The sequence below is a fragment of the Staurois parvus genome, unplaced genomic scaffold, assembly GCF_062004578.1.
Source record: "Staurois parvus isolate SC_StPar_1 unplaced genomic scaffold, SC_StPar_1.0 ptg000548l, whole genome shotgun sequence".
Taxonomy (NCBI): Eukaryota; Metazoa; Chordata; class Amphibia; order Anura; family Ranidae; genus Staurois; species Staurois parvus.
The window spans coordinates 4,204,628-4,230,781 of NW_028318344.1; the positions used below are offsets into that span (position 1 = coordinate 4,204,628).

At 40.2% G+C, this 26,154-nt stretch overlaps 1 protein-coding gene across 1 annotated transcript in view; it reads right to left on the bottom strand.

The window, feature by feature from the left end:
• CACNG6 (calcium voltage-gated channel auxiliary subunit gamma 6) overlaps positions 1-26,154 on the bottom strand; it is a 175,893-nt gene that overhangs the window by 23,975 nt on the left and 125,764 nt on the right. Inside the window, exon 2 of the mRNA XM_089690971.1 lies at positions 9,964-10,038. Coding sequence (XP_089547097.1) covers positions 9,964-10,038 — 75 coding nt within the window. The remainder of the gene's footprint in view (positions 1-9,963; positions 10,039-26,154) is intronic.

Consider the following 26,154-nt stretch of genomic DNA (forward strand, 5'->3'; position numbering starts at 1 on the left):
CTCTGGCAGCAAAAGCATTAAATTGTATCTAAATCTCAAACCACAAATGTAATATACTGCAGTTTATTAGTCCTTAAATGTGGTGGCTACATTAGTTTAGTTGACGTCATATATGTCTGCTTTTGTTTACCTCTGTTACATTAAACCATATGATTTTTCTGGACTGGCTTGCTAAAAGTGGAAACTAAGTACCATACCTGCTCAATGTGTGTTGGCATGGCTATTGGTAGTTTCCACTAGGGGTGTATGTGACAAGGTGACAATGTTCGCCATGATCGCCAAACAGTATGTTGTTGACCAGATGCTGGGGTTTGCCATATCGCGAATCGGATGCACAGATTGGTTGGTGGGGCTGTGGAGGACCCAGCTGTTATGGTATATGTTGGTACCAATGACCAAGTAAGAGGAAGGTGGAGCGTCTTAAAAAATGATTTTAGAGACTTAAGGGCTAAGCTGAAGAAAAGGACCTCCAAGGTGGTATTCTCAGAAATACTGTTAATACTGTCTGTACCTTGAACCACACCAGAGAGGCAGCAGGAGCTAAGAGAACTTAACAAGTGGCTGAGAAATTGGTACAGGAAGGAGGGGTTCGGGTTCCTGGAGAACTGGGCTGACTTTCCAGTTGGTTACTGGCTCTATAGTAAGGATGGACTGCACCTTAATGAGGAGGGTCCACCTCTGTTGGGGAGAAGAGGATAAACAAAAAGTTGGACAGGCTTTTAAACTAGGTGGTGGGGGCTCAGATGATGAAGTGATAGCCAGCTGCATGCGAAGGTCAGAGGGGGCTGTAACCATGATACCGCAACCCTGGAAAAGTAGGATGACAAAACAAAATTACAGCCACAAAGCAACTAAGCAGGAAATAAGGTGTGCCCGTACAAAACTGAGAGGCATGTACACAAATGCTAGGAGCCTAGCTAACAAAATAGAAGAATTTGAGCTGCTGATACATGATGAGGATTACAACTTTGTGGGAATATCAGAAACTTTATTTGACAGCTCACATGACTGGTTAGAAACTATCCAGGGGTATTCCTTGTATCAGTGGGGCAGGGAGGGTAGAAGGGTAGGAGGGGTATGCCTGTATATCAAGAATGATTTGCTAGTGGACATGTGGGATGAAATTGCAAATGGGGCATGAGGAGAAGTGGAGTCTCTGTGGGTGGAACTTCAAAGAGAAGAAACTAGTGGGAAAATATTAGTGGGGGTATGCTACAGGTCCCCTAACCTGAAGGATGAGGTGGAGTTGGATCTCCTATCACAGTTAGAAATGGCAGTGAGGCAGCGCAGTGTAATCATAATGGGGGACTTCAACTATCCAGATATTGACTGCGCAGAGAGAACGGCTCATTCATTTAAGGCCTCTAATTTCTTAAATGTCTTACAGGACAACTTCATGTGCCAATTGGTGGATGCCCCAACTAGAAAAATGCATTACTAGATCTAATAATTACAAATAATATGGATCTGGTCGCAGATGTGGAAATACGGGACAACTTGGGAACCAGGGATCGCAGGATAATTACATTTAGCATAAATCACAGGATAAGAAGGCACATGGGTAGTACAAGAACATTAAATTTCAAAAGAGCCAACTTTATTAAACTGTGCACAATAGTACAAGATATTAAATGGGATCAAATCTTAGAAACAATGAACACTGAGGAAAAATGGGAGTGCAGTAGGAACACATTAAATAAAAGTATCAACCAGTGAATTCCAACGGGCAATAAATATAAAAAAGGGAAGGTTAAACCTGGGTGGTTAAACTCTAATGTAAAAAGATAGATGAAGGAGAAAAAAAAGGCCTTTAAAAAATGCAAGGCAGGTCTCGTCGGCTTTTCAACACTACAAGGAATGCAATAAGGAACTGTAAGAAAGCAAGCAGGGCGGCTAAAATAGACTACAATAGACATATAGTGGAGAAGAGAAAAAAATTCCCAAGGAATTTTTAAAATTTATTAACAGCAAAAAAGTGCAGTCAGAACATAATAGCCCCATAAAGTATGATGCAGGGAACTTGGTTACAAATGACAAGGAGAAGGCAACTGTACTAAGGACCAGTTCACACTATAAAAATGAACTCCGGATGCATTCTGGATACGTTTTTGCTTACTATTCACACCATACTCAGTTCCGATGCAGTTTTGATGCAGTTAGCCATGTTCCAGTATGGTTCTGTGCAGAAAAAATGGAGCATGTTCTACTTTTTTTTTTGCACTGGAAACTGACTGGAACTGACTGCACTACAGTGATCCATGGCCATTGGAATACATGGAAATGCTATGCATGCATTTTTGATGCAGAAAAGAGCACTGAACTGCATCTAGTGTCAACTAGCCCTAAATGCATTCTTCTCCTCAGTCTTTACAAAGGAAACTGAGGGGTATAGTAGTCAAGACATCATCATTACTAATGCATCTCAAAATGTACCCTTGTGGCTAAGAGAAGCCTGTGTCCAAAAATGACTTGAAAAGCTTAATGCAAATAAGTCCCCAGGACCAAATGGCTTACACCTGAGAGACCTCAAAGAACTCAGTCAGGTTATAGCCAGACCACTATTCCTAATTTTTATGGACAGTATACTGACAGGAATGGTACCAGCTGATTGGCAAAGGGCCAACGTGGTTCCAAAATTTAAAAGAGGGCCAAGATATATTCCTGGAAACTACAGGCCTATCAGTCTAACATCCATAGTATGTAAACTATTGGAGGGGATGATAAGGGACCATATCCAAGAATTTACTGATGAAAACCAAATCATTAGTAGTAATCAGTATGGATTTACAAAAGGTCATTCTTGCTAAACCAATTTGTCAACATTCTACAAGAAAGTGAATTGCGATCCAGACAAAGGGAGACAAGTGGATGTGTTACATTTTGATTTTTCAAAAGCATTCAATACAGTCCCCCATAATTGCTTATTCTACAGACTAAGGTCCGTAGGCATGGACCATAGAGTTTGTACATGAATAGAAAACTGGTTACAGGGGTGCTTCCAGAGGGTGGTGATAAATAGCATTAACTCAGACTGGTCCAGAGTGGTAAGTGGTGCACCTCAGGGTCCTGTACTGGGACCAGTTCTGTTTAATTTATTCATAAATGATATAAAGGGTGGAATAAATAGCATAATCTAAGTGTTTTCTGATGATACAAACCTAAGTAGGGGAATAACCTCACAACAGGATACAGAAACTTTACAAGAAGACCTCAATAAAATAAAGGGGTGGACAGATACATAGCAAATGAGGTTTAATGTTGAAAAATGTAAAGTAATGCACTAGGGCTAAACATATGAATGCAAGTTACATGCTAGGGGGAGAACCCTTGGGGGAATCCAGGATGGAAAAAGATCTGGGGGTTCTGGTAGATGACAGACTCAGCAATGGCATGCAATGCCAAGCTGCAGCAAGCAACGCCAGCAGAATATTAGCATGCATTAAAAAGGGAATCTACTCAAGAGATAAAACTACTATCCTGCTACTTTATAAAACTCTGGTTCAGTCACGCCTGGAGTATGCCATCCTGTTCTGGTTACCATTCCTCAAGAAAGATGTGTTGGAACTGGAGAGAGTGTAGCCGTTCCTCATAACTGAGGTCTTCCAGTTCCCTTATTAGTTTTTTTTGCCCTTCTCTACAAACACTAAACTTATTCTCCTTGGAGAAGAGACGCTTAAGAAGAGATATGAGAGTGATAAATAAATTTCAGAATGGTGATTCTATCACAGGGAATAAACTATTCAGTCGCAGGGAGAATAAGAAAACATGTGGCCACTCACTGAAATTAAAGGAGAAGTGGTTTAACCTTAAACTGACTAGAGTTTTCTTCGCTGTCAGGGCAGCAAGGATGTAGAACTCCCTTCCACAATTGGTGGTGTCAGCAGGAAGTATAGATAGTTTAAAAAAACTCTTGGATGGGTTTATTAGTGAACACAGTATACAGGGATTTTTTTTTTACATGAATACACACCCACACAGGTTAAACTGGATGGACTGGTTTCTTTATTCAACCTTACCAACTATATAACTATGTAACTAATTTGAAAAACACCAGTTATTTGTTTTTATTAAATCTGCATATGTAAAAAGATTGCAAATGATTACAGAAATGACATTAAAGTGTAAATCCATTTACAATCTCTTCTGGGTGTTAAATGTACATTGCTGTGATCTTAACAACCTTTACTGCAGATTTCTACCTTTTTATGTGCATAAGAAATAGCTGTTTTATGGTCACGTAATTTTCTCCATGGAAAGACTAGTTCATTATAATCAGCTGTGTCTACATCTATTTAGAAGTAATTAACCCTTGGGGAGTATCTCACCAAAACCGAAGCTCCTATTGCATGGGATGCCTACATTTTGATTTGTATCTTAGTGCAGATTTCTTTGAAATATCAATGAGCCAATCACACAAGCAGGAAATAAGATTTTGGGGGTGTTTTGTACTCCATCTGTGTACAGAACATCTCCAGGTTGCCATATTGCACTGAATTTTCCAACTGCAGATTGAAAAGAATAGGTCATTTTTTATAACAAGAGAAGATAGCTCTGTTCCAGGTAGGCTCGTCACTCCCACACTCAATCCTTCAGCGTTTGTGTTGGCCCAATTCACACACCTGTGCTGTAGATCAAAGGAAAGTCTGAAAGGTCGCACTAAAGGACATATCCACTTTACTGTATAGAAAAGCAGCTTAAAAACACATCAGATCCTAATCATAACCCACAACAGGAATGATGCAAAAGTCTATACATGGGGAAGTATAGCCCAATTATCAGCAACAGTTGTTGCCATATTAACCCTTGCAGCCACCACCCATAAACTAATGCATCACCCTGTCTAAAAATGATACAATCCACTAGACAATGTCAAAACTATGCATCAAAAAACAAAAACAAAATTTGGGAATTGTTGAAATACAAAACCATAAAAGGATCATTGTGGACACAAAACCAAGCATGACATAATTGTATAGGTGTTAGATTAAGTGAATCACATACTTCAATATCTTCAATGTCTAGTACCCAACTCTATCATATGAAAAGACCACTTGAGGCACCCAAGAGTACCCAAACCCAGAACTGACACCCACAGGTATAGGTATAAATTGTGGACAATCTTCAGAGCAATTGAGTTTATCCTATACAACCACATTGAAGTTTAACCCCTTAGGGACCCACGTACCCAGATGCTAAATCCAACTTCCTTTTTACACAAGAGTCTGAAGGTGTCTCCCCCTCTTTTTGGGCGGACCACTTTTTCAATACCCTGAATCTGTAATGCTGTCTGATCACCTCCATGATGCTCGTTAAAGTGACAAGCAACATTTGTGGAGTGACATTGTTTAAATATGGGGGAGGTTCAGATGGATGTGGAGGAGGTGAGGATGGATTTCAGGGAACAGTTTGCAGTTTGTGATTTGGAAATTCTTGCTGTCAATATGGAGGATGCTAGTCAAACATATTCTTCAAACACAGATCTGACATCTACTCTGTAAAATGGAGCATTTAATGGTCAGAAAAATTCAAGCCTACTGGAATAAAAGCACTTTTATGGAGTACCTTGCATTTTTAATGCATACCTAGGGGTTTAAGGATCAAAAAGTTTGCCACGTTTGAGCTTGCTTCTATGCATTAAGGTACAAAAATGTCTGCATGCAGCTCCCACCAGCCCCTCCTAAATAGTTACCTGAGCCCAATCTTGATCCAATGATGTGCACTAGAGCAGCATCTCTCTCGGCTCTCTCTCTCCTCATTGGACAGATCTAGCCATTGGCTCCTGCTGTTGTCAATCACAGCCAGTGAGGTGGGCGTGGCCAAGCCATGCTCTGTGTGTCAATGGACACACAGTGCTGACTTGGTAGCCAGCATGCAAGAGTGCTCCCATAGCAAGTGGATTGCTATGGGGGCATTTGGAAGGGGGAAGGGGCCAGGAGTACTGTCAGGGGGACCTGAGAAGATGAGGATTGGGGCTGCTTTATGCAAAACAAATGCACAGAGCAGGTAAGTATGACATGTTTGTTATTTAAAAAAAATTAAAATGATGCCTTTAGAATCACTTTAAAGAGAAACTAAACCCATTGTTTTAACGGTTTCCCAAAACAGGTAAAGTCAAGGCATGCCAGGAATGTAACTGTCATATTTGCTCATTTGCTTGTGCACTCAACCAAACTGTAAAGCCATCAAGTGGTTGGTGTCATTGCTGATCACATGTGCAGCACCATGGCAACTGCAGATCAAACAGAGGCTTAGATGGCAATTTCCTTGGCTGTAACACTTTAAATTGTGCTCAAAGTAGAGAAAAATGAAATAAAGCTGCAAACGCAAAAAGGAGATATCCCTTCAAATATTAAATTATAACATAAAATGTGTTGCGCTACAAATCATACTGTCTACGGAGATACGGACAGGGAATGCGGTAAGGGGAGAAACATCTAAATTCGAGACCAAGTGGATCTATAATTTTAAGTTGTATACTCCCTTTGGCTTGAATATTGAATGGGACGTCAATGCTTTTATTAATAATGTATGATGTCCCTATTTTTGTTGTTAATATCTCTCCTCTGTTTAGTGGGATCTCTTCCTCATATATGAAACCCAACATTAAATAATTTGTCTTCTTTCCCCCTTTCTTTTGTTCATCAGTTTGAGATATGGATTTTATTATTTTTAATATGTAACTTAAGAGGTTTCAAGATAGATTTATGAAATTATTTTTTATTGAATGTGTTATTTATATAAATTTTTAAAATTGTGTATTAGTTTATTAATTTTTTAAGTTTTACTTTGGGCCTTGATTTTTCAAATAGCCTTTCTGCTGTCGGTTTTGTACAGCTGTTTTTTAGCAAGTAATTTTTATGAATTAATTTCTTTTTTTTATATTGGTCCAGTAAGACTGGTGTTTAAATGTGTTAATCCAAAATGAGGCTTCTCCGCTATGGGAATTAAAGTGAGGCATGTTTTTTACTTAAAGTGAGGCTGGTTTGTAGGTGACATCATTCCACCTCTGTGGGCAGAGTTGCACCGCATGTGTTCTGGGGGGGCGTACCTGGAGCTGGGATTGGTCCATTCCCAAACCTGGGAGTGCTTCAATTCTCTGTTGACGTCTAATTGGCTAGTTTTCAGTCCTGTGGGGGCTTTATAAGGCTGCATTATCAGTTGTCATTGCCTTGCTCTGTATAGACACATTACCTAGCCTACCTATACCAGGCACACACCATGTTTTAAGTTATGACACCAGTTACCAACCAGGGGTTTCTTAGTAGTTACTTTTTTTACTTATTTATTATGTTTTTTTTTTTGTAGATCTTATGGTCTTGGTTTAGGGAGTAACACTGCATCCTGTTTATAAATAATTGCATCACAAATTGGAGCCCTCCATCTCTCACTATTATAGCCAGTATAGAGTTATTTTCTACCTACTAATTGGGCTCAATTGGGCTTTCTGGGATCCATATATATTCTATTGAAACCACCATAGAAAATTACAGGTATTTAACGAAAGTGACCCCTTTTTTTGTGGGCTAATCTATACATATATTAACATATCATTAATCGTCAACAGCTCAAATGTGGACTTTGTTCCCGGCTGTATGGGGTGACCCCAGTGGCATTGGCGGATGATAGAATGCCCAGACAACATCAGCTTCCAGAATCTTTACATCGTTTGATTTTAAAGTACCCAGTCGGTCATATTCATTCTGTTTGATTATATTGGGTTAGTACGATTTTGTTTATGATGTTTCAAATTAAATATTCTGATAGCATATCTTTTTCAAACTGTACTTTGAAGAAGCTAATGTACACTATTTTTACACCATAGGATATATTTATAGCCATCAGCTGTGTCCCTGAAGAAGAGAAAACCTAATCTCGAAACGCATTGAATGCTTGACTACCAATTGATTATATAAAACATGACGGATGTAATCATATGTAAAAATGACCCCTAACTTGCTTGCAGAACCTTTTGAACGTTTATGTAAAAATCAACTATTTACAATGTTTTTTTAAAAAAATGTTTTGTTTTTGATATCTTGGCTCATTGATCAGTGCTGCCCCATAGTCCCATCTTTTCAGGGGAATATAATTTTATTTTTTTTGTACTAATTTGAGGGATGATGGCAGACACAAATTTCCACCACCATAACACATAATTATGCCCTTGAAAACATCCTTTTAATGGTGAAAAGCATAGGACGGAGTCTCCTCTTGACGTCATCACGTACTGGAAGTCATTGTGCTTTGCTAGCTCTAGTGAATTTAGCAATGAGCTCTATGTTTTTATGCTTGTGAGTGATATTTTAGTTTAGTAAAGGTACTAGAGGAGCACTTTTTTGCTTGCTTTTGCATGAACTTATACTGCTGGAGATTGAAAATGCTGCTTGGGAAATCTTGGCTAGTGATAATCCTATGAGGTGTGTGAAGAAACGCTATTGAGGTCAAAAGTAGGCAGCTGATGCCTTACCTGACCACACTGAGCAAGGGGGTCATTGTAGGCTGACATCTTGTCACTATCCTCAGTGTTAGTGGACACAGTGGGCACTTTTTTGAAGAATACACCTTTTTACTCACACAGTGAAGGGTACCTTTTTTGGTCTTTAGAGTTTATGGGACTTATATTGATTATGGAGTATATGCACTTTATAGACACTTTTTAATTTATTAATGCATTGATGTATGTATGTAATTATGCATGCGGGTGTTTATTTTCATGTTTAAAAAAAGTGTGACAGTATTTCTAATCCTTGGCTGTAACTTATAGGAGGGTTTAGCTCAGCAATGGGCAAACTACGGCCCGCGGGCCGTATACGGCCCGGCGAACCTTTTAATCCGGCCCGCGGAGCTAGGCTCCTCTCACAGTCCGCCCTGAAGACCGGTGTAGCATGAAAATCTGTCTCCTATGAGGATCCGTCCCCCTCGACGTATCTGCGCATGTGCCGGAGATCGCCAATCGGTTGCTAATGCCTGAAACTGGCACATGCGCAGATACGTCGAGGGGGACAGATCCTCATAGGAGACAGATTTTCATGCTACACCGGAACAGCGCGGGAACACGGCGAGAGGAACGCGTGGAGCAAAGGTAAGTGAATTGACACAGGGGGGACTTGGGGACTTAATATTGGGAATGAATTACTATAGGGGGGATGAATTACTATGGGGGATGAATTACTATATGGGGGATTAATTACTATGCTTACTATGGGGGAATATTACTATACTTACTATGGATGACACATACACATCATTCATCTACTCTTGGTCCGGCCCCCGGGTCCAATATATGAACCCATTGCGGCCCTCAAGTCAAAAAGTTTGCCCACCCCTGGTTTAGCTCCACTTGAATTATCAAAAGTGAAAAAAAAAATGATAGCAGTGTGTGGGGACAGAGAGTGAGATTTTAAAAGTACCTCGGAGGTATACATTTACACACAAACAATTTTTTATACAATATTGTTTGTGTGTAAATATTACATATACCCTTGTGTGGTGCATTTAAAATCCCACTCTCTTTCCCCACTACATTGCTATGTTTTTTTTTCACTTTATTTATCAAAACATCAAATAGGAAGAGTCTGATACCAGATTGAACAATCACCTGGAAAACAAAAGTTTGATTCTGTGAGGTGTTAAGGGGCAACGCAAAAAGTTTTTATTTCAGTGACTTTTATTTTTACCCATTTGCTTGTTTGTATCTAGCAACAGGAGAGCAAGATTAGCGAAGGAAAAAATATTACAGCGTAATGCGTCAGATTTCCTGGGAATGACCTGGAAATAAAATCTTCTGTACCAGTAATAGCAACACACTGCATGCCTATGAAAATTGACCTAATTTTTTTTGAACGGAATACCCTGCCATGAACTAGAATTTCTAGACTGATTTGAAGTGAAGATTTCTTGTTGTCAGCTAGGCATTTTTTTAAATGTTTACAAAAAATATGTAAGGAGCAAAAATGAACTTACCTTTGTGTGTAACACGTTGAAATATGTGCGCATTTTCTCCAGTAGTGAAGAACTTGAAATATGAGCAATTAGAATCTACAATAAAAGAAACAAAAATGATTAAAGCCCTTGAAACTAAAAATAATTGAAGGATTTATAAAAATCATAGAAACAGACAGCTGGCATTACATATATCAAGATAACAACAATAAAAGCATTGTTGCTACAATAACAACTTCTACTAATTTCAATTGATGTTATTAGTGTTTAGAATAATACATTTGCACTCTGTTCATATTTTGTTAAAATTATTATAAAATATCAATATAATCAATATATAAAACATATTTACTGTTTTGTTTTTGTGTTAAGTTGGGGAGGGAGTCTCATAAACACTGTTGGGTTTTCAATGTATTTTCTGTGATATTCTGTCTTCTTTTCGCTAAAATTGAAAATGAGAGGAAATCTCTCCAATGGAAACACACAGCAATAAAATCACATTTTTCTCTCACTATCTATGTAGTCACCATAACAGGAAGTGAGCAAAATGCCTCTAAAAAAAATTAAGGCTGGATTAAAATGAAAGTAAATGTGAACCCTCACCATGTAAATCAACCCATTCAGTTTGAAAATATACTGTAAATGAAAGGAAAAACATTTGTGTTTAAATAAAAAAAAATATAAATATCTTTTTTATAAGTGATCACATACCATCTGCTCTCAGCTGCATAAGGAGCTCAGAGAGCTGGGTGACGAGAAACAGCATACACTAGTCATCCCAGTAAATGGCTGTGTATGAGGGGTAGTGTGTGCACAAGTCTGATCATTGAAGGAGATCAGGTTTAGTTTTCAGCACGACCAGAAAACTGACCACACTGTGGTATCCTACCTAGTGTGGTCAGTTTTTTTTAAAATAGGAAAGCAGAGGGACTGGCAGAAACAACAGACATTTCACACAAAGGAAGCAATGCAAAGAGAACAGGATGCTTTTTCATACAAGTACATGGCACAACAGTCACATATTAGGAATAGAAAATGTTGGGTTTACACATTCTTTAACTACCTGCAAACTTTTCTTGCTACATCCTGTCACCAGCTCCAGGGGATTGGACAGAGGATGTAAGGGAAGCCATCTCATCATGGTGGCCTTTACCAGTTATGTGATCCCTCTAATTCTTAATTTCCTCTCCTCCACCCCTACCTAATCTTAATTTACCCTAATGGAGGAGGTACCCCCTTCAGTCTCACCATCATGTATGGTAACACAACCAATTCCACAGAACAGAACACTGGGCTCCATTCACTAAAGCATACTGTATAGCATGCAATGTTTAGGTGTGCAATCCTGAAACTGTCAATTCACTATGCCTCACTACACTCAAATACTGCATGAAAAGGTGTTAAAGTCAACTAACAAAACATAATCAATTAACTAACTGCCTTTAGTAAATCCACCCCATTGCATGTAGTACAATCTATCTCTTTTCTCCTGGCATTTCGCCAGATTTTCAGAGACTTTTTTTGTGTATATACAAACATATATATTGTTTGGTGCAAAAAAACCCTTGTTGGAATATATGTCTATTGTAGTGAGGATACTTTACTCTTTCCCAATTATTATTTTTAGAGATATCTTCCCCCTGACAAGTTCCCACTGACATCATTGATCTTTTTAGCTATCTATAAGTGGGTAAATCTTCCCAGTGACCACAAGTGTAGGGAGCATTCTTCCCACTAAGCATTCTTCCCACTCCCACTTTAGATATATTTTAGGATTTCCTAAGACTGGAAAGTTATTTCAAGGGTTTCTCTGTGTTGAAAAGGTTAAGAAAGGCTGCTTGAAAGTGTAACTAAAGGTAAAACGTTCTTTTTCATTTTGGATAGAGTAATAGAGGATTAGAATCCCAGCCATTTTTTGTGTGTCTTATTGGGGAGATTTCCCTTCACTTCCTGTTCCATAGCCAAACAGGAAATGAGAGGAAATCTCTGCAAATTAAGGGAATATCTTGGGGACACATAGGTCACAAGAACTAGCGTCCCCATTGGAAAATTTTCCCTCTATTACTTTTCTGGGGTCAGTCCAAACTGTGGGATTTTCTTTTCATTTCACTTTCAATGATAATTGTAAATAGGACAAATAGAGAGGTGGGATCTCCCTAATGGGGGCACAGACAGCAGCGTTCTAATTCCTCTCCATTCTATCCAAAACTTTAAAAAAAAAAAAGTTTCCTTTAGTTATACTCTTCCACCAATAAAAAAGACAATGTTGTAGAAGAAGGGTGTGGGATTTTTTTAAAATTATTTTAATTCACTATTTGACATTTATAAAGATATTTTGTGTTTATGTCAACTTGTTGTTTTTGATACACCGCTTTTGTCCTGTCAAAGCAGCTTCCCTTTGACTGGTATTCTAATCACATTTTTTCTTTTGCATTAATACATCTGCTGCAGGAGACTTCGTGAGTTGGCATATTTCTACGGTTTCAACCATTTTACCTCTTTAGTAGCAATAAAAACTGATAGGGGTTCTAATTCTTCTCCACTGGATTCTTTCCACTGGATATTACATGTGATAAGATACTACATGGTTTCATGGGATAAATACTACATATTTCAGAAAAATACCACATATGGGATTCTAGAAGTGTGTTTTTGTGACTACCAAAAACATTTTTTAAAAAAGGTAACACACATTTCACAGAGCCTGCCTTCTGGTCTACAGAGGTGCTGTGAGGAGGAGTTTCAGGAGGCGGAGTCAGTACAGGAATCACTGCCTGTAGGCAGAAAGGTACCATGGGATATGTAGTCCTTAGAAACTGTAAGTTAACAGCAGAGGAAAGAGATGGTCAGCAAACAGGCAGTGTTTACTACTAGATTTTTTAGTGAACCTATTTTGGATTGTCAAATATAACTATTGTTTGTATTGCTTTTACAATGCTCATGGTAAAAAGAGAAACTGTTGGCTGTAACTATGGAACTCCTTTACCTGCCAGCTATTACATGACTAAGAACGTGGATGACGTTATGCCTATGTCCATTGATCTTGATTTATACCATCTCTGTGTTAACTTGTATTACTGCTTCACCGTGAAGGTTGTGCAACCTTCCCTTTTACTGCTGTGTTATGTTCCTTGAAAAAACTTTTCTTCTCAATAAAAACTCATTGAAGAGGAAAAGAATGGGATAAAATAGCTGTCAGTGTTCTATTGCTGTTTGTGTCCCCTTTGCATCAGTTAGCTCTCTATCCAAAGCTATCAACAAAAAAAACTGACATTACTTATTTTGCTATAATTCTTCAAAGCTCAGCTCCAGACCTAATTTTCCCCTTTTAAAATGTTCCCAGGGCTTTTTTTTTTAACCACCTGAGCTCCGGAATGATTTACCACCTTTACGACCAGAGCTTATAGAAATAGAATGCCCAACACAGGGTGATTGCTGTGGGGATATGGCGTTTCTGATAACGGTGGTTTTGGGGCCCTTTGTGGTTGGTGTGCCCTTGTCTATATGGACAGGTATAGTGAAGTGTTCAATGGTTGTGATAAATATGGGAATTTTGTGCCCTTCGTTGGGCTGTATCTATGGGATGATACTTAGCTGCTTGTTTTCTTACAGACAGACTTATGACTGACCCCATTTGACTATGCTAATGGGAATATTACAGTGCCACCTTTCCTAAGTTTTGGATTTATTATACGTAGGTAGAATTGGATACATATGTAACGGAACCGGTACCCGACCGCACTTGGGTATATTCCGTTATACCGCAGCTTCCCCTGTCCGAACACTATCCACGGACCACACCCTGAAATCCCTCAGGAAAAAGACAGCACCCAGCTCTTAAAACAGAAAGCCAACTCTTTATTTTAACACAAAACACAGAATATATACAGAGGGCGGGGAAACACAACCAGGAACAGGAAATACATCATTAGCCCGCCCTATCAGTGGGAAGGGCTACAGGGAACCACCCCAACCAACCCAAGACACAGAACAATGGGATGAAACACATGGCAAAGGACATTGACCAACCCCCACACCAATACACAAACAGTACATCCCATAATAGTTGGCTGGACAGGAAGACACAGCACAATGGGGGGTAACACATGGCAAACAGACAATGGACAGCCATGTGGCCGAGAACAAAGGAACACACACTATACACAAGACTCAGACATTCACATACACACCCTGTATCCCTTAACAGGCACAGGGTGCCTTAAACATAATGGGAATTTGGGAAGATGATACAGAGGTCCCCCCACCCCCAAAAGTCACTCCTGTCACATATCTCCCCTTTCGGCAGGAGACTAACGCAGGAGTAGATCCCAGACGGATGTACTCTGAAGTTAGTCGGTACCTCCAGTCCCTCAATGCCAGCACCCACACAGTACCCCATTAAAATTGTCCCACACCAAGCGTTACCAGCGGCGGGTATGTTCTACGGGAGAGGCCAACCTCTGCCTCTCCCGTAGAACATACCCGCCGCTGGGGAGAAGTACGGACTAGTCCTTCTCCCTGAAGTCCTCTCAGCCGCTGGAGAGAAGACAGGGTGGCTGGGCCGCCTTCATCCTTCTGTGGGGGACCTGGGCCAACTGCCCAGCATCCCTGGGGTATCAAAGTGGTGACTGTAGTTGCTAGGCAGAGGCCAGCGGCGCTCTGCCCTGTTGCCAGCACTTCTGCTGGGGACCCTACATCTGCTCCGGCTAACCGTAGGGGAGGGAGGCCGGCTTCCTCCCCTCCCAGACTGTGGATCTGCTGCTGGGATGGAATTCCGCTGTCACTGTCCCCCTGGTGCACAGATCCTGGCTTGGGAGGGAAAACAGTTTCCTCCACTCTGGCTGACTGTGGGGGAGAGAGGACAACAACCTCCTCTCCCTTCTCACCCTGGGCCTCTGAAATTACCACAAGTGTGGGGCAGAGGTCAGTACCATTTGGCCCTGTTGCCAGGTCTACTGCTGGTTCCTCCTCAGCTGAGAAGTGTATCAGATCCCTGGTCTCTGGAATTGGTGTTTGGGGATCGGGGCTCACCATCTCTTGTCCGTGGAACTCAGGAGACATTACCAGTGCTGGGCAGAGTTCAGTACTGTTTGGCCCTGTTGCCAGGTCTACTGCTGGTTCCTCCTCAGCTGAGAGGTCTATCAGATTCCCAGTCTCTGGAATTTCCCCTGCTGATTCTTGGGCATGCTGCCAAACATGTCCTAGCAGTTGCCTGTATGCCCTTTCTAGATCCAGTTCTTTCTTCAGCAGGTATTCCAGATCTGGTTTAAGTTCTGAGACCCCTGTGAGACCGAACATAGCCTCTCTGCCTTCTCGTAACTCCTCCAGAGTAGGTTCTCCTCTATTGCCAAACACAAAAAGATCTGTAAGGCTCTCCCACAGCAATCCAGGCCCACCAAAGTCAAGTCCCTCAGGAGAGCACTCTGTTGACACCCCTAAATATTCCTGCTCTGCGTACCACCGCAGAGCCCGATATCTATTGTCCAGTTCTATCTCCTGCTGGACCAGTCTGTCCAACCCAGCCACCCATTGCTCCTGGGGTTGCTCTCCCAGGAATGGCATCCGTGACTTCCGATGGTCCCTGACCCATTCTCCTAGGGTTGGGTAGCACTTGCCTTTGTCCATACCAGCAGCCTGGACCGCTCCTCTCCAAAGCACCTCCCAAATCCGCTGCCTGAGCTCCAGGTACTGATCCGTAGACACAGTCCTGGGGTATGTTGCAAGGATGATCTGCAGCAGCCCTGGGAACTCTGATGCCAGGTCCATAGCTCCACTGGGGTGACTGACGTCTTTTCCTGCTCTTGAATCCCGGTGGTGGTTTGGATGTGTTTACAGCTGGAAGCACAATCCCACCGCTTGCCACCAATGTAACGGAACCGGTACCCGACCACACTTGGGTATATTCCATTATACCGCAGCTTCCCCTGTCTGAACACCATCCACGGACCACACCCTGAAATCCCTCAGGAAAAAGACAGCACCCAGCTCTTAAAACAGAAAGCCAACTCTTTATTTTAACACAAAACACAGAATATATACAGAGGGCGGGGAAACACAACCAGGAACAGGAAATACATCATCAGCCCGCCCTATCAGTGGGAAGGGCTACAGGGAACCACCCCAACCAACCCAAGACACAGAACAATGGGATGAAACACATGGCAAAGGACATTGACCAACCCCCACACCAATACACAAACAGTACATCCCATAATAGTTGGCTGGACAGGAAAACACAGCACAATGGGGGGTAGCACATGGCAAACAGACAATGGACAGCCATGTGGCCGAGAACAAAGGAACACACACTATACACAAGACTCAGACATTCACATACACACCCTGTACCCCTTAACAGGCACAGGGTGCCTTAAACATAATGGGAATTTGGGAAGATGATACAGAGGTCCCCCCACCCCCCAAAAGTCACTCCCGTCACAACATATCTTTCTCCTCCCTGTATATTGGATTTTGATTAATTGTTGGTTTGCAATATCTCAGCAGTAAGGGTTTGACGGGGTCAATTCCTCTTATAGACTGAATAACATTTGTTTCCTCTCTTTTTGTGTTCTTTTTAGGGAACCTTTCATATACTATACCAGTCTATTGGTAGTCTCTTTCACATGTGCTCCATTTGGATCAGAACTGGTGACATTATTACATCCCTATCAGTGGGGAAGTTAGTCAAATATCTACAACTATAGTTTTATGTACCACTTAGGAGTCCCCTATTATGTTTTTTAACAGTTGCACATTTTTTATATGTCAGGAAGCTTTGGGAGTGTGCCGCTTGCCCCCCTTTGGTTTGTTGGGATCCCCTCACTAACTGGCCCAGCATGGGATTGCTGGATACCCTCCTCCATAGCCCTCGCACAGATGTTTGAGGTACGATAATCTATCAAACTGATGTTTACAAATCTATGTTCCTTTATGTAGAAATCTGTTTTCAAACCCTTACCATGAAACGTTACATCTTTATTGTGGAATATAGTAATACTACATGTATCTGTACTGAGTATACACTTCTATATGTTGCAGGAGTACATCCTCTGCAGCGGAATTTATTAATTGTATATATTATTGTACGTCTATGTATGGGCAATAAAGCAATACTTTTAATTACTACTGTTGTAGTGCCTATAAAGTCCACCAAGAGGCCACTCTTTTTTTCTAAACTTTATGACCAGAGCATTTTTTCCTATTTAGCACTGTGCTACTTTAACTGGCAATGCGCAGTCATGCAGCACTGTACATAAATTTATATAATTTTTTCACACAAATAGAGCTTTCATTTGGTGGTATTTGATCACTTCTGACTTTTTCATATTTTACTATATAAGCCAAAAAAGGCCAACAATTTTAGAAAACAAACAATATTTCTACTTTCTGTTATAAAACATACCAATAAAAATTAACAAAATACACATTTCTTCATACATTTAGGCCAAAATGCATTTTGCTAATTATCTTTGATAAAAAAAAAATATCAATATGTGTATATTTATTGCTTTTTGTGAAGGTTATAACGTCTAAAAACTATGGTATATACTAGAATTTACGCAGCTATGGCGCTATTCTGGTAATGGCCATGATCAGCGACTTATAGTGGGGCTATGATAGTGTGGCAGACAATATTGTGTTAGCTTGGAGGTACGCTAGTGAACTGGCATTGACATCAATAGTGACACTAATACAGTGATCAGTGTACACTGCCACTGTACTAATGACACTGGCTGGGAAGGGGTTAACATCTAAGGGCAATAAACGGGGTTAATTATGTGCCTAGCAGTATGTAATGTGTGTAATATGTGCTGCTTTTACTTTACTGTATGTTCTGTATTTTGTAAACAAAAAAATCTGTATGTGATTGGACACAGCCGATCAACTGACTTCAGCCAAAATCATTGGCTGAAATCAGCTGCCAAACTCGTGCTGTGTCCAATCACAGCACGGGTCAGCAGGGGGCGCACATGCGCGCGCCTGCAGACCCAGAAGCAGGCAGTCACATATATACACGTGACTGTACCTGCCTGTGCCATCCCACCACAGTGAATGTACAGCAGTGGGGTGGCAAGTGGTTAAGGAGGCCATACGTCAGTACTTGCCTTCAATCTCAAACTATCCCCTGAAGCATCTATTTTTGGCCACAAGATGTGATCAGTCCTCTGAGTTGAATGATGCTCAGTGGAAATATTGTGAGTGCAGGGTGTCAAAGCCCTGCCCCCTGAGCAGAACACCCTGTGCTTACAGTATATTGATGTAGAAAGTACTGGTGTTATCATATTAGCGCTACTCTCTTTTTCATCCGGGACTGTCCAGAAGACATCAGAGAAAAGTAAGTAAAAAAGCCCAAAAAGTATAAAATGCAATTGGGGATGGGGCGGGGCTTCAATAGGAGGAAGGGGAGGAGACTTTGAAGAGGAGAGCATAGAGACCAGAGCTTTAAAGTTCTCTCATACAAATGCAATTAAAGTATAGTTATATCATGTGCAAGTTTATTATTTATTTTAAAGGATAAGTTCACCTTTTATAAAAAAAATAATTGATCCCCATATTTTGGCAGGTAAAAAAATGTGCATTTATTATTTTAATAATTCAGCAGATCACAGTTACAATGCCTGGCTCCTGTAGACTCTCAGGTACGAGCAGACAGTTACTGATTTGCATGAAGATCAATGAACTATGAGAGCACTCATCAGCTCCCTTGCATTTCATTGAGAACTGTGAATGAATGACTTGGACATGTGGAAGGGGCCCACCCACGGCCGCACTGTTTTAAATTGTGACAGCAGGTGCGGGGAGAAGATCCTCTGCCCGCTGTCACAAGGAGGGGGGATTGGGGGAAGAGGAGGCAGGAACTGGAACATAGTACATGTTCCATCCTAAATAAAGGTGAACTTAGCTGTTCCAAAGGTGAACTTAGCTTTTAAGCAAGCACATTACTGTCCATGGTGCTGATCCTTTGTTAAAATGGGATCAGCACTAGAGAGTTTCAGTTTTATTTGGTTAAATAATTTTATTTCTCTAAAGCAAAAAAATAAGAAGCATGGATTCTACCTAGATGTATCAGCCCAGAACCCTTGGCACTGGTTTCAAAGCTAGAATACTAGAAAATGTGCAAACCCCATGGGGCTGGCACCATCTTCTATGTCCTTCAGCATTTTAGGGGCGTTTTTTGCTTTTCTTCACACTAAGGGATAGTAAAGTCACGTAGTGTTTCCGTAACATGACAGAAACATGCTGTGCAATGTTATTTTTTCAGAAAGGTATGAGAAAGTGTATCAACATTGTAAATCATATTTATTTGCACGTTGTATTTCAATTATTTTTAACTTATTGCTATTAATCTGAATAATCTCAAATCTTGTAAATGTGCTTTTTAAAGATCTCCATACATTTGATTCCTTGAATTTTGTATTCACTATGGCCTGTGAGTAGGCACTATTGTGTCACACAATTCACAGAGCCTGCTTTCTGAACTATAGAGGTGCTGAGAGGAGGAGTTTCAGGAGGCGGAGTTCAGGCAGGAATTACTGCTTGCAGGCAGCAGGGTAGCATGGGATATGTAGTCCTTTGAAATGAACAGCAGAGGAGGAACTATAAAGCATGCAGGGAATCCAGGAAGTTGTTGAAAGAGATGGCCAGCAGACAGGCAGCGCTCACCCATGAGCACTCACAGCACCCATGAAAGGAGATAGTTCAATTAAGCTGATATTGGATTACCAGATATAACTACTGTTAGTATTGTTATTAGAATGCTGATGTTAGAAAATGAATAAGTATGCTGTGACCATAGAAACTCCTTTATCAATTCATGGATCGAAAAACATTTGTGATTCAGCTACTGGCATCATAAATGAAAAATGCCAAGCATTAATAACACATAAAATTTTAACATTCTTCTGATGCATCAAGTGATATTATCATGTTTTGTTTGTTTACAAACGTTTTTATTTATTAAGAAATAGGCTGCAAAAACAGCATAAGGTATAACATGCAACAGAAAAAAAAGGCACATCTGTAATATTCATTCCAAAAAGGTACAGTTATGTAGAACATAAAAGTTAAGTACATGAGTAAGGTAGGCAGAGAAATAAAGCAACCAACAGAAAGACACCTTCAATTAAAGCATGAATAATCATTGGTCAGACAGTAAATGTCTATGAGTTTTCCAAACATCCCATTTTTGTCAAATAAGTGCATCCTATCCAGTAACGTAAAGTGGATACGGTCCATGAGCATTACCGCATCGACTCTTCGTAAAATTGAGGCCAATGGTACCGTAGGCCAATAAAGGGCAATGGCCCATAGGGCTGAGACACAGATGGTGTGAATCAGCCTCATAGCCTCAGTCCGTATATATTATCATGTTATGTATGATACACTATGCTTGAATTGCACTTTTTACGTACAGTATATCACTGTAGCTTGGTGCAGTAGACCCTTTGTGTTCTATATACAACCAGACAGCATGTTTTCATAGCACCAATACTTTGTTATTTATCCATCAATGCATATTCACCATAATAATGTCTAACAGATTTGCTGAGTTACCTTCACAGCTCCTCAAACACTCTTAGCTGGTGGTATCTGTCACTTTTTGCTCTATGACGGACTTTTGCTGCTCCTCTTCTTTCTTCTGTGTGAGTCAGATATAGTGGTAGGACAGGTAGTGAATGAGCCTTTGTGATTTGTAGAAAGGGGTCAGGTATAAAATGACTGGCCGTATTAAAAGAAAAGCGTACAATCAATAAGAGTTCACTATGCTGAAGTCAAATCACTACATGATATATTCTAAATGGCTGCAATGAGTTACTGGATTTGAAATGACTTTGTCATGAAAACAAAATGCGGGCTGCCATTACTGATATTTCCTTTACGAAGGTTGGCTGGCTGTTCTGCTGATGCTTTGATGTCAATTCTTATAGAGATGGAGTATAGAGAACATATTGTATACCGTATAATGTATAATATACAGTACAAGAAAGTCTGACCTTTTTCTGACACTCTTCTGCAGCATACCTGTTCCAGGTCTGTGACTCAAACGTGTTGAAGGCAGACACAGCCAGGCAATTATAAATTTCAAAAAAGGCCCAACAATAGCAGCCTCGCCTTCTTTCCTTACTTTAAGAATAGCAAACTATGCTGAATACACGTCCAGGTCACATAAAAAAGTCTAGCACTTGGGCTCCCTAGGTTAGCATGCCCTCCCTCCCTCCACAACCCACATGTCCTATAGCAGTTGTATGGTTACTAATGTGTTATGTCAGCTAATAAAAGATGCATGAAAGCTGCCATTACTGACTTCTCATTCCACTGGTTCCCTTTCTGTTATAATGGCCTATTGCTGGCCTCAATACTTTGGGTTATAAATCTGGGCTATAAGTATAAAGATTGGTTTCTGACTTTTCTCTGACTTCCCTGATCTGCGTTCATGTTCTAGGTCAGTGACTCAGAAAGTAAAGAAACCAGTAGTTTAGAATATGATAGAACCAGGCAACTAGCATTTTCAGAAAGCGATTACCAGTGACAACAGCCATGTTTCTGTTAGTAGTGATTCACTTTAGGATAGGGATCAGGTAGCTTTAACTTTAGCAGAATTGGCAATAGACACATAGGGGTTTATTTACTAAAGCTGGAGAGTGCAAAATCACACTCAGTTCTACATAGAAAGTAATCAGCTTCTAACCTCAGCTTGTTCAATTAAACTTTGCAATAAGACCTGAAAGCTGATTGGTTTCTATGCAGAAGTGATCCTGATTTTGCACTCTCCAGCTTTAGTAAATAAACCCCATAGGGGCAAATCCATATAATCTTGTCCTGCTGATTTTCCAAATTGTGCAAGGACAAAGGAAAAGACAAAACATTTATCTGCTGAGAATGATATCAGATCTGATATGACCTATTTCTCCTAACTGATTTCAATGACACATGAAATACGAGGAGAAAAGTATGTGATCTCTAAGCTAAAACAGTGCTTTCCGGTATATAGCTTTAAAGTTATCCCCTTACAATGACCAGTTATGACAACATATGCAATAAAATTGGCCAACTAAAGCGTGCATACCATGTACAGTATGTATCATTCACTAGGTTTCAAGTGACCCTCTTGCAAAAATGTAAAAACTGGGCATCCTGAAAGCAAGATTGATACTTGTTCATCAGTTGGTAAGATAAATCTTATTTTCTTTATGAGATACAGGCACCATAGTAGTGACATGGCAGCCAGTGGGAGGAACCACAGTGGGCGGCGGGGGACATTCTATCCGATAGACCCAGACATGTCAGATAGCAGCGGCTCTGGTATCTTTTGAAGGGGTTATTTGACTCTCCACCCACTAGACAGGTGAATCTTCTTTTTTTCAGGCTGTTTATGTTTTACTCTTTGCAGCAAGGTGAAAATAGAATGTGAATATACAGTATATTACAGAAAAACGAGTTTTAGTACATGTGTTTTTTTAAACAGGTGCTAGTTATAATTTGAAAGACAAATGCTCTGGGATTATCTAAATATGAAAATTAAAGATATGTGAACCATTGCATATCGGCTTTGATATAAACTCAGTCCAAATTGACTATTGTGTCAGTGGATTGTCATTGTCAAACAATATCAACTGAGACTGGTGTTTTTATCTACTTTTAAACTGTTGGCTTAAGACACTTTCCCCACAACACTGGCTTAGAACACTCTCCTCACAATATTGCTTTCATTTTTAAAACACTGTCCCAACATTTCAAGTAGGATCCCACACATTTGAAGTGATAAGTAATATGGAAAAGCAGCAAGTGATGTTTTAATAAGTTTGTTTGTTGTGAAGTATTTAATCAGTAAGTTAATGTCCAGTAAGTTAAACTTCAGTCAATATTTTTTTTCTTTTAGGTTTGGACAGAGCGGAACTCCTGCCAGGTTTTTATTACCTTCTCCATTCCTGTTGGAGATCCTATTTTCTTCCTGTGTAATCAATGATACAAAATGTGAGCGTGGAAGTCTCCAAAGAAGACCCACACAGCAACAACAGTCTGACTGGGGTTCTAACTCTTTCTCTCCCACTATGAGTTAAAAAAAAAAAAAAGTCTGAAGCCCAGTATTCAGGAATACAATTCCCACATATTTATTTTTATTACAGGTGCTTATATACTGCCGTCAATTTACGCAGTGCTGTATATATATATTGTACTTTCACATCAGTCTCTAACCCTCAAGGAGCTTACAATCTAAGGTCCAATTTAGACAGGAGCCAATTAACCTACCAGCATATCTTTGGAGTGTGGGAGGAAACCAGAGTACCCAGAGGAAACCCACGGTGGTGCCGTGGTTGGGATTTGAACCAATGACCCTAGTGCTGCCATTTACCCGCTGTGCTGCCCATATCAGATTGTTCTAGAAGTAGCACACCCCTAGCATTTGGTATAATAAAGTGCAGAGCTATAAAATTACGTGACATGCGTGATGAAAACAATTGATAATATATATGCGAAAATGACAAAATCTATAAATATATTTTTATTTTTTTTATTGGATTAAGATTTCTTTATTTAAAAAAATCTTTTTTGCACTTTTCTGTTTATTTACTATCTGTGGACTTTGAATGACTTTTTCCACACTGGACTTGTTTTGTCATTTCTTATTATTTATACAATTAATTTATTTATAGATTTTGTTGTGTACGCATATATATTATTAATTGTCTCATTTTCATTACGCATGTCACAATGATTTTATAGTGCTGTACTTTATTACACCATATGTTTATGAGTTTTTTTTATCCAAACTCCTGGTGCCAGGAGCTACTGATATTTAACCTAAACACAGTGTCTTATTTTTTCTTTATGAGGTACACAACATGCATTATTTTGTGCCAAAATCAGTTCTGGTCCACCACCCTTATCCACGTAGGTGCAATTTAGGTGCTATCATCTTTGCCTGAGAATCACGATGATGGGTCCAGTCTGTCAGTTTCATTTAAGAAATCACAGACCTGCTCATGTGCTGTGTTCATGCATGATCTCAGAACAGCCATGGAAGATGAGGTCAGCACAGTTATACATACATGCATTATGCAAGCATAGTCCTGATCCTTGTGTACTGCTACTTTTATTTGGGGCTTTCTGGGGTGGAGCAAGTGGGGCAGGAAAACTACAGAATATAAGGAGACTCCGAGGCCAAGGATGAATAGAATGGCATCAAAGGTGTGCAAAGCCTATTACTTTGAGGTGTGCACCCCAAGGCTTAAACAAACATGCTTGTGTGTGTATGTACTGTATATATGATCAATTGTCCATAATCGCCTGTTTAGTGAAAAAACCCCATTTGTGACAATCTAAAGACTAGGGAGGTAAAAAAGGACAGATGTTGAGTGACAATACCTGCACTGCAGTTTCATTAACGTAAGTATAGGTTGGAACACCTTGCAAGAGAAAATGGGGGTAAAGGATTTGAAATTAACACCCCGTCATCATTTACAGTCAGGTCCATATTGGACAGGGCAGATGGACAATGACCCAAAGCATACTGCAAAAGCAACCAAAGAGTTTTTTAAGGGAAAGAAGTGGAATGTTATACATTGGCCAAGTCAATCACCTGACCTGAATCCGATTGAGCATGCATTTCACTTGCTGAAGACATAGCTGAAGGGAAATTGCCCCAAGAAACAGCAGGAACTGAAGACAGTTGCAGTAGAGGCCTGGCAGAGCATCACCGGGGATGAAACCCAGCGTCTGGTGATGTCTATGCGTTCCAGCCTTCAGGCTGTAATTGACTGCAAAGGATTTGCAACCAAGTGTTAAAAAGTGAAAGTGTGATTTATGATTATTATTCTGTCCCATTACTTTTAGTCCCTTAACAAGTGGGAGGCACATAAGCAAACTGTTGTAATTCCTACACCGTTCACCTGATTTGGATGTAAATACCCTCAAATTAAAGCTGACAGCCTGCAGTTAAATCACATCTTGTTCGTTTCATTTCAAATCCATTGTGGCGGTGTATAGAGCCAAAAACGTTAGAATTGTGTCGATGTCCCAATATTTATTGACCTGACTGTAATTACTTCTCTTTGCAGAAGTCCTGTGATACTGGCTTTCCAACCATTTAGGAAGCTTGGTGTATGGTCACATGAGCTCCTGCCAGGCATCCTGATTGGTTGTAAAGTCAGTACCACTCTACCTTGTGGCATACTGCTGGGCAGAAAGAAAATCTTTCTGATCTCCCTGCTGGCACATTATCTCCGTGCCTGCAGATTCAGAGTGAAAGAAAAGTGCTTCCACGCTTCTCTTATAAGCAGAGCTGCTCAATGGGAGATCTCTGCCATCTCCTCGCCAGCACAGTGAAAGAGAAGTGCATAAGAACTTCTCTTTTGGCAGAGTTGGTCAGTGGGAGATTTTTTCCATTTCTCTGCTGGCATATTGATCTCCCCACCGGCACGGCGAAAGAGAAGTGCTGAAGCACTTCTCTTATGGCAGAGCCAGTCAGAGGGAGATCTTTCCCATCTCCCTGCCGACGGGTCCCACCTCCCTGTGGTATGCTAATGCACATGGGGTGATTATGCCTATGGATGGCATACTGTAGACTTAAAAGTCAATATTTCCATACGTATAACATTGCAGATTCCCTGCAGGGACTGATTTACCAAAAACGGTTGTGATGGAACTATTGAAGGTATTAATATCTTGAAGGAACCATCAAAGCACCAATATCTTAATTTTTTGGGAAGCAAAGAATTTCAGTTTAATTATAATAGTTTTCCACTGGACAGTATCTTGCTCTCTCTATCTGTGATCTGCTATGGTGCAGTATAGAACAAGACAGTGATGTTCTCCCTATTGCCTCATCTCCACAACAACCTAGTTGTGGTAAATTAAATGGAGCAGATCTAGCACTGCTAAAAAAAATTGTCTTTGTAAAGTAGAGAGAGTTTCAGGATGGCAGGAATAGTTCAAGAGAAAGTTTATGGAATCCTTCAAATTAGTGAATTTGAATTAATTCATATCAGATAAAACATGACTAATGGAAAGCAAAAGTTTTTTTAGAAATAAACATAACATTACAACTGCTCGTAGTAACCCAAGAACAGATATAGTAGGTATACCAACTGCTATCAGACTCCTGGCCCAGGTGTAGGGTGCAAATCTGACCCTGACTCAAATCGGTTGACTCTTTTGACCCCTATTGCATCAAGAAAGAATCATCACTGTGTTCTATGTTGCTTTCAAGCT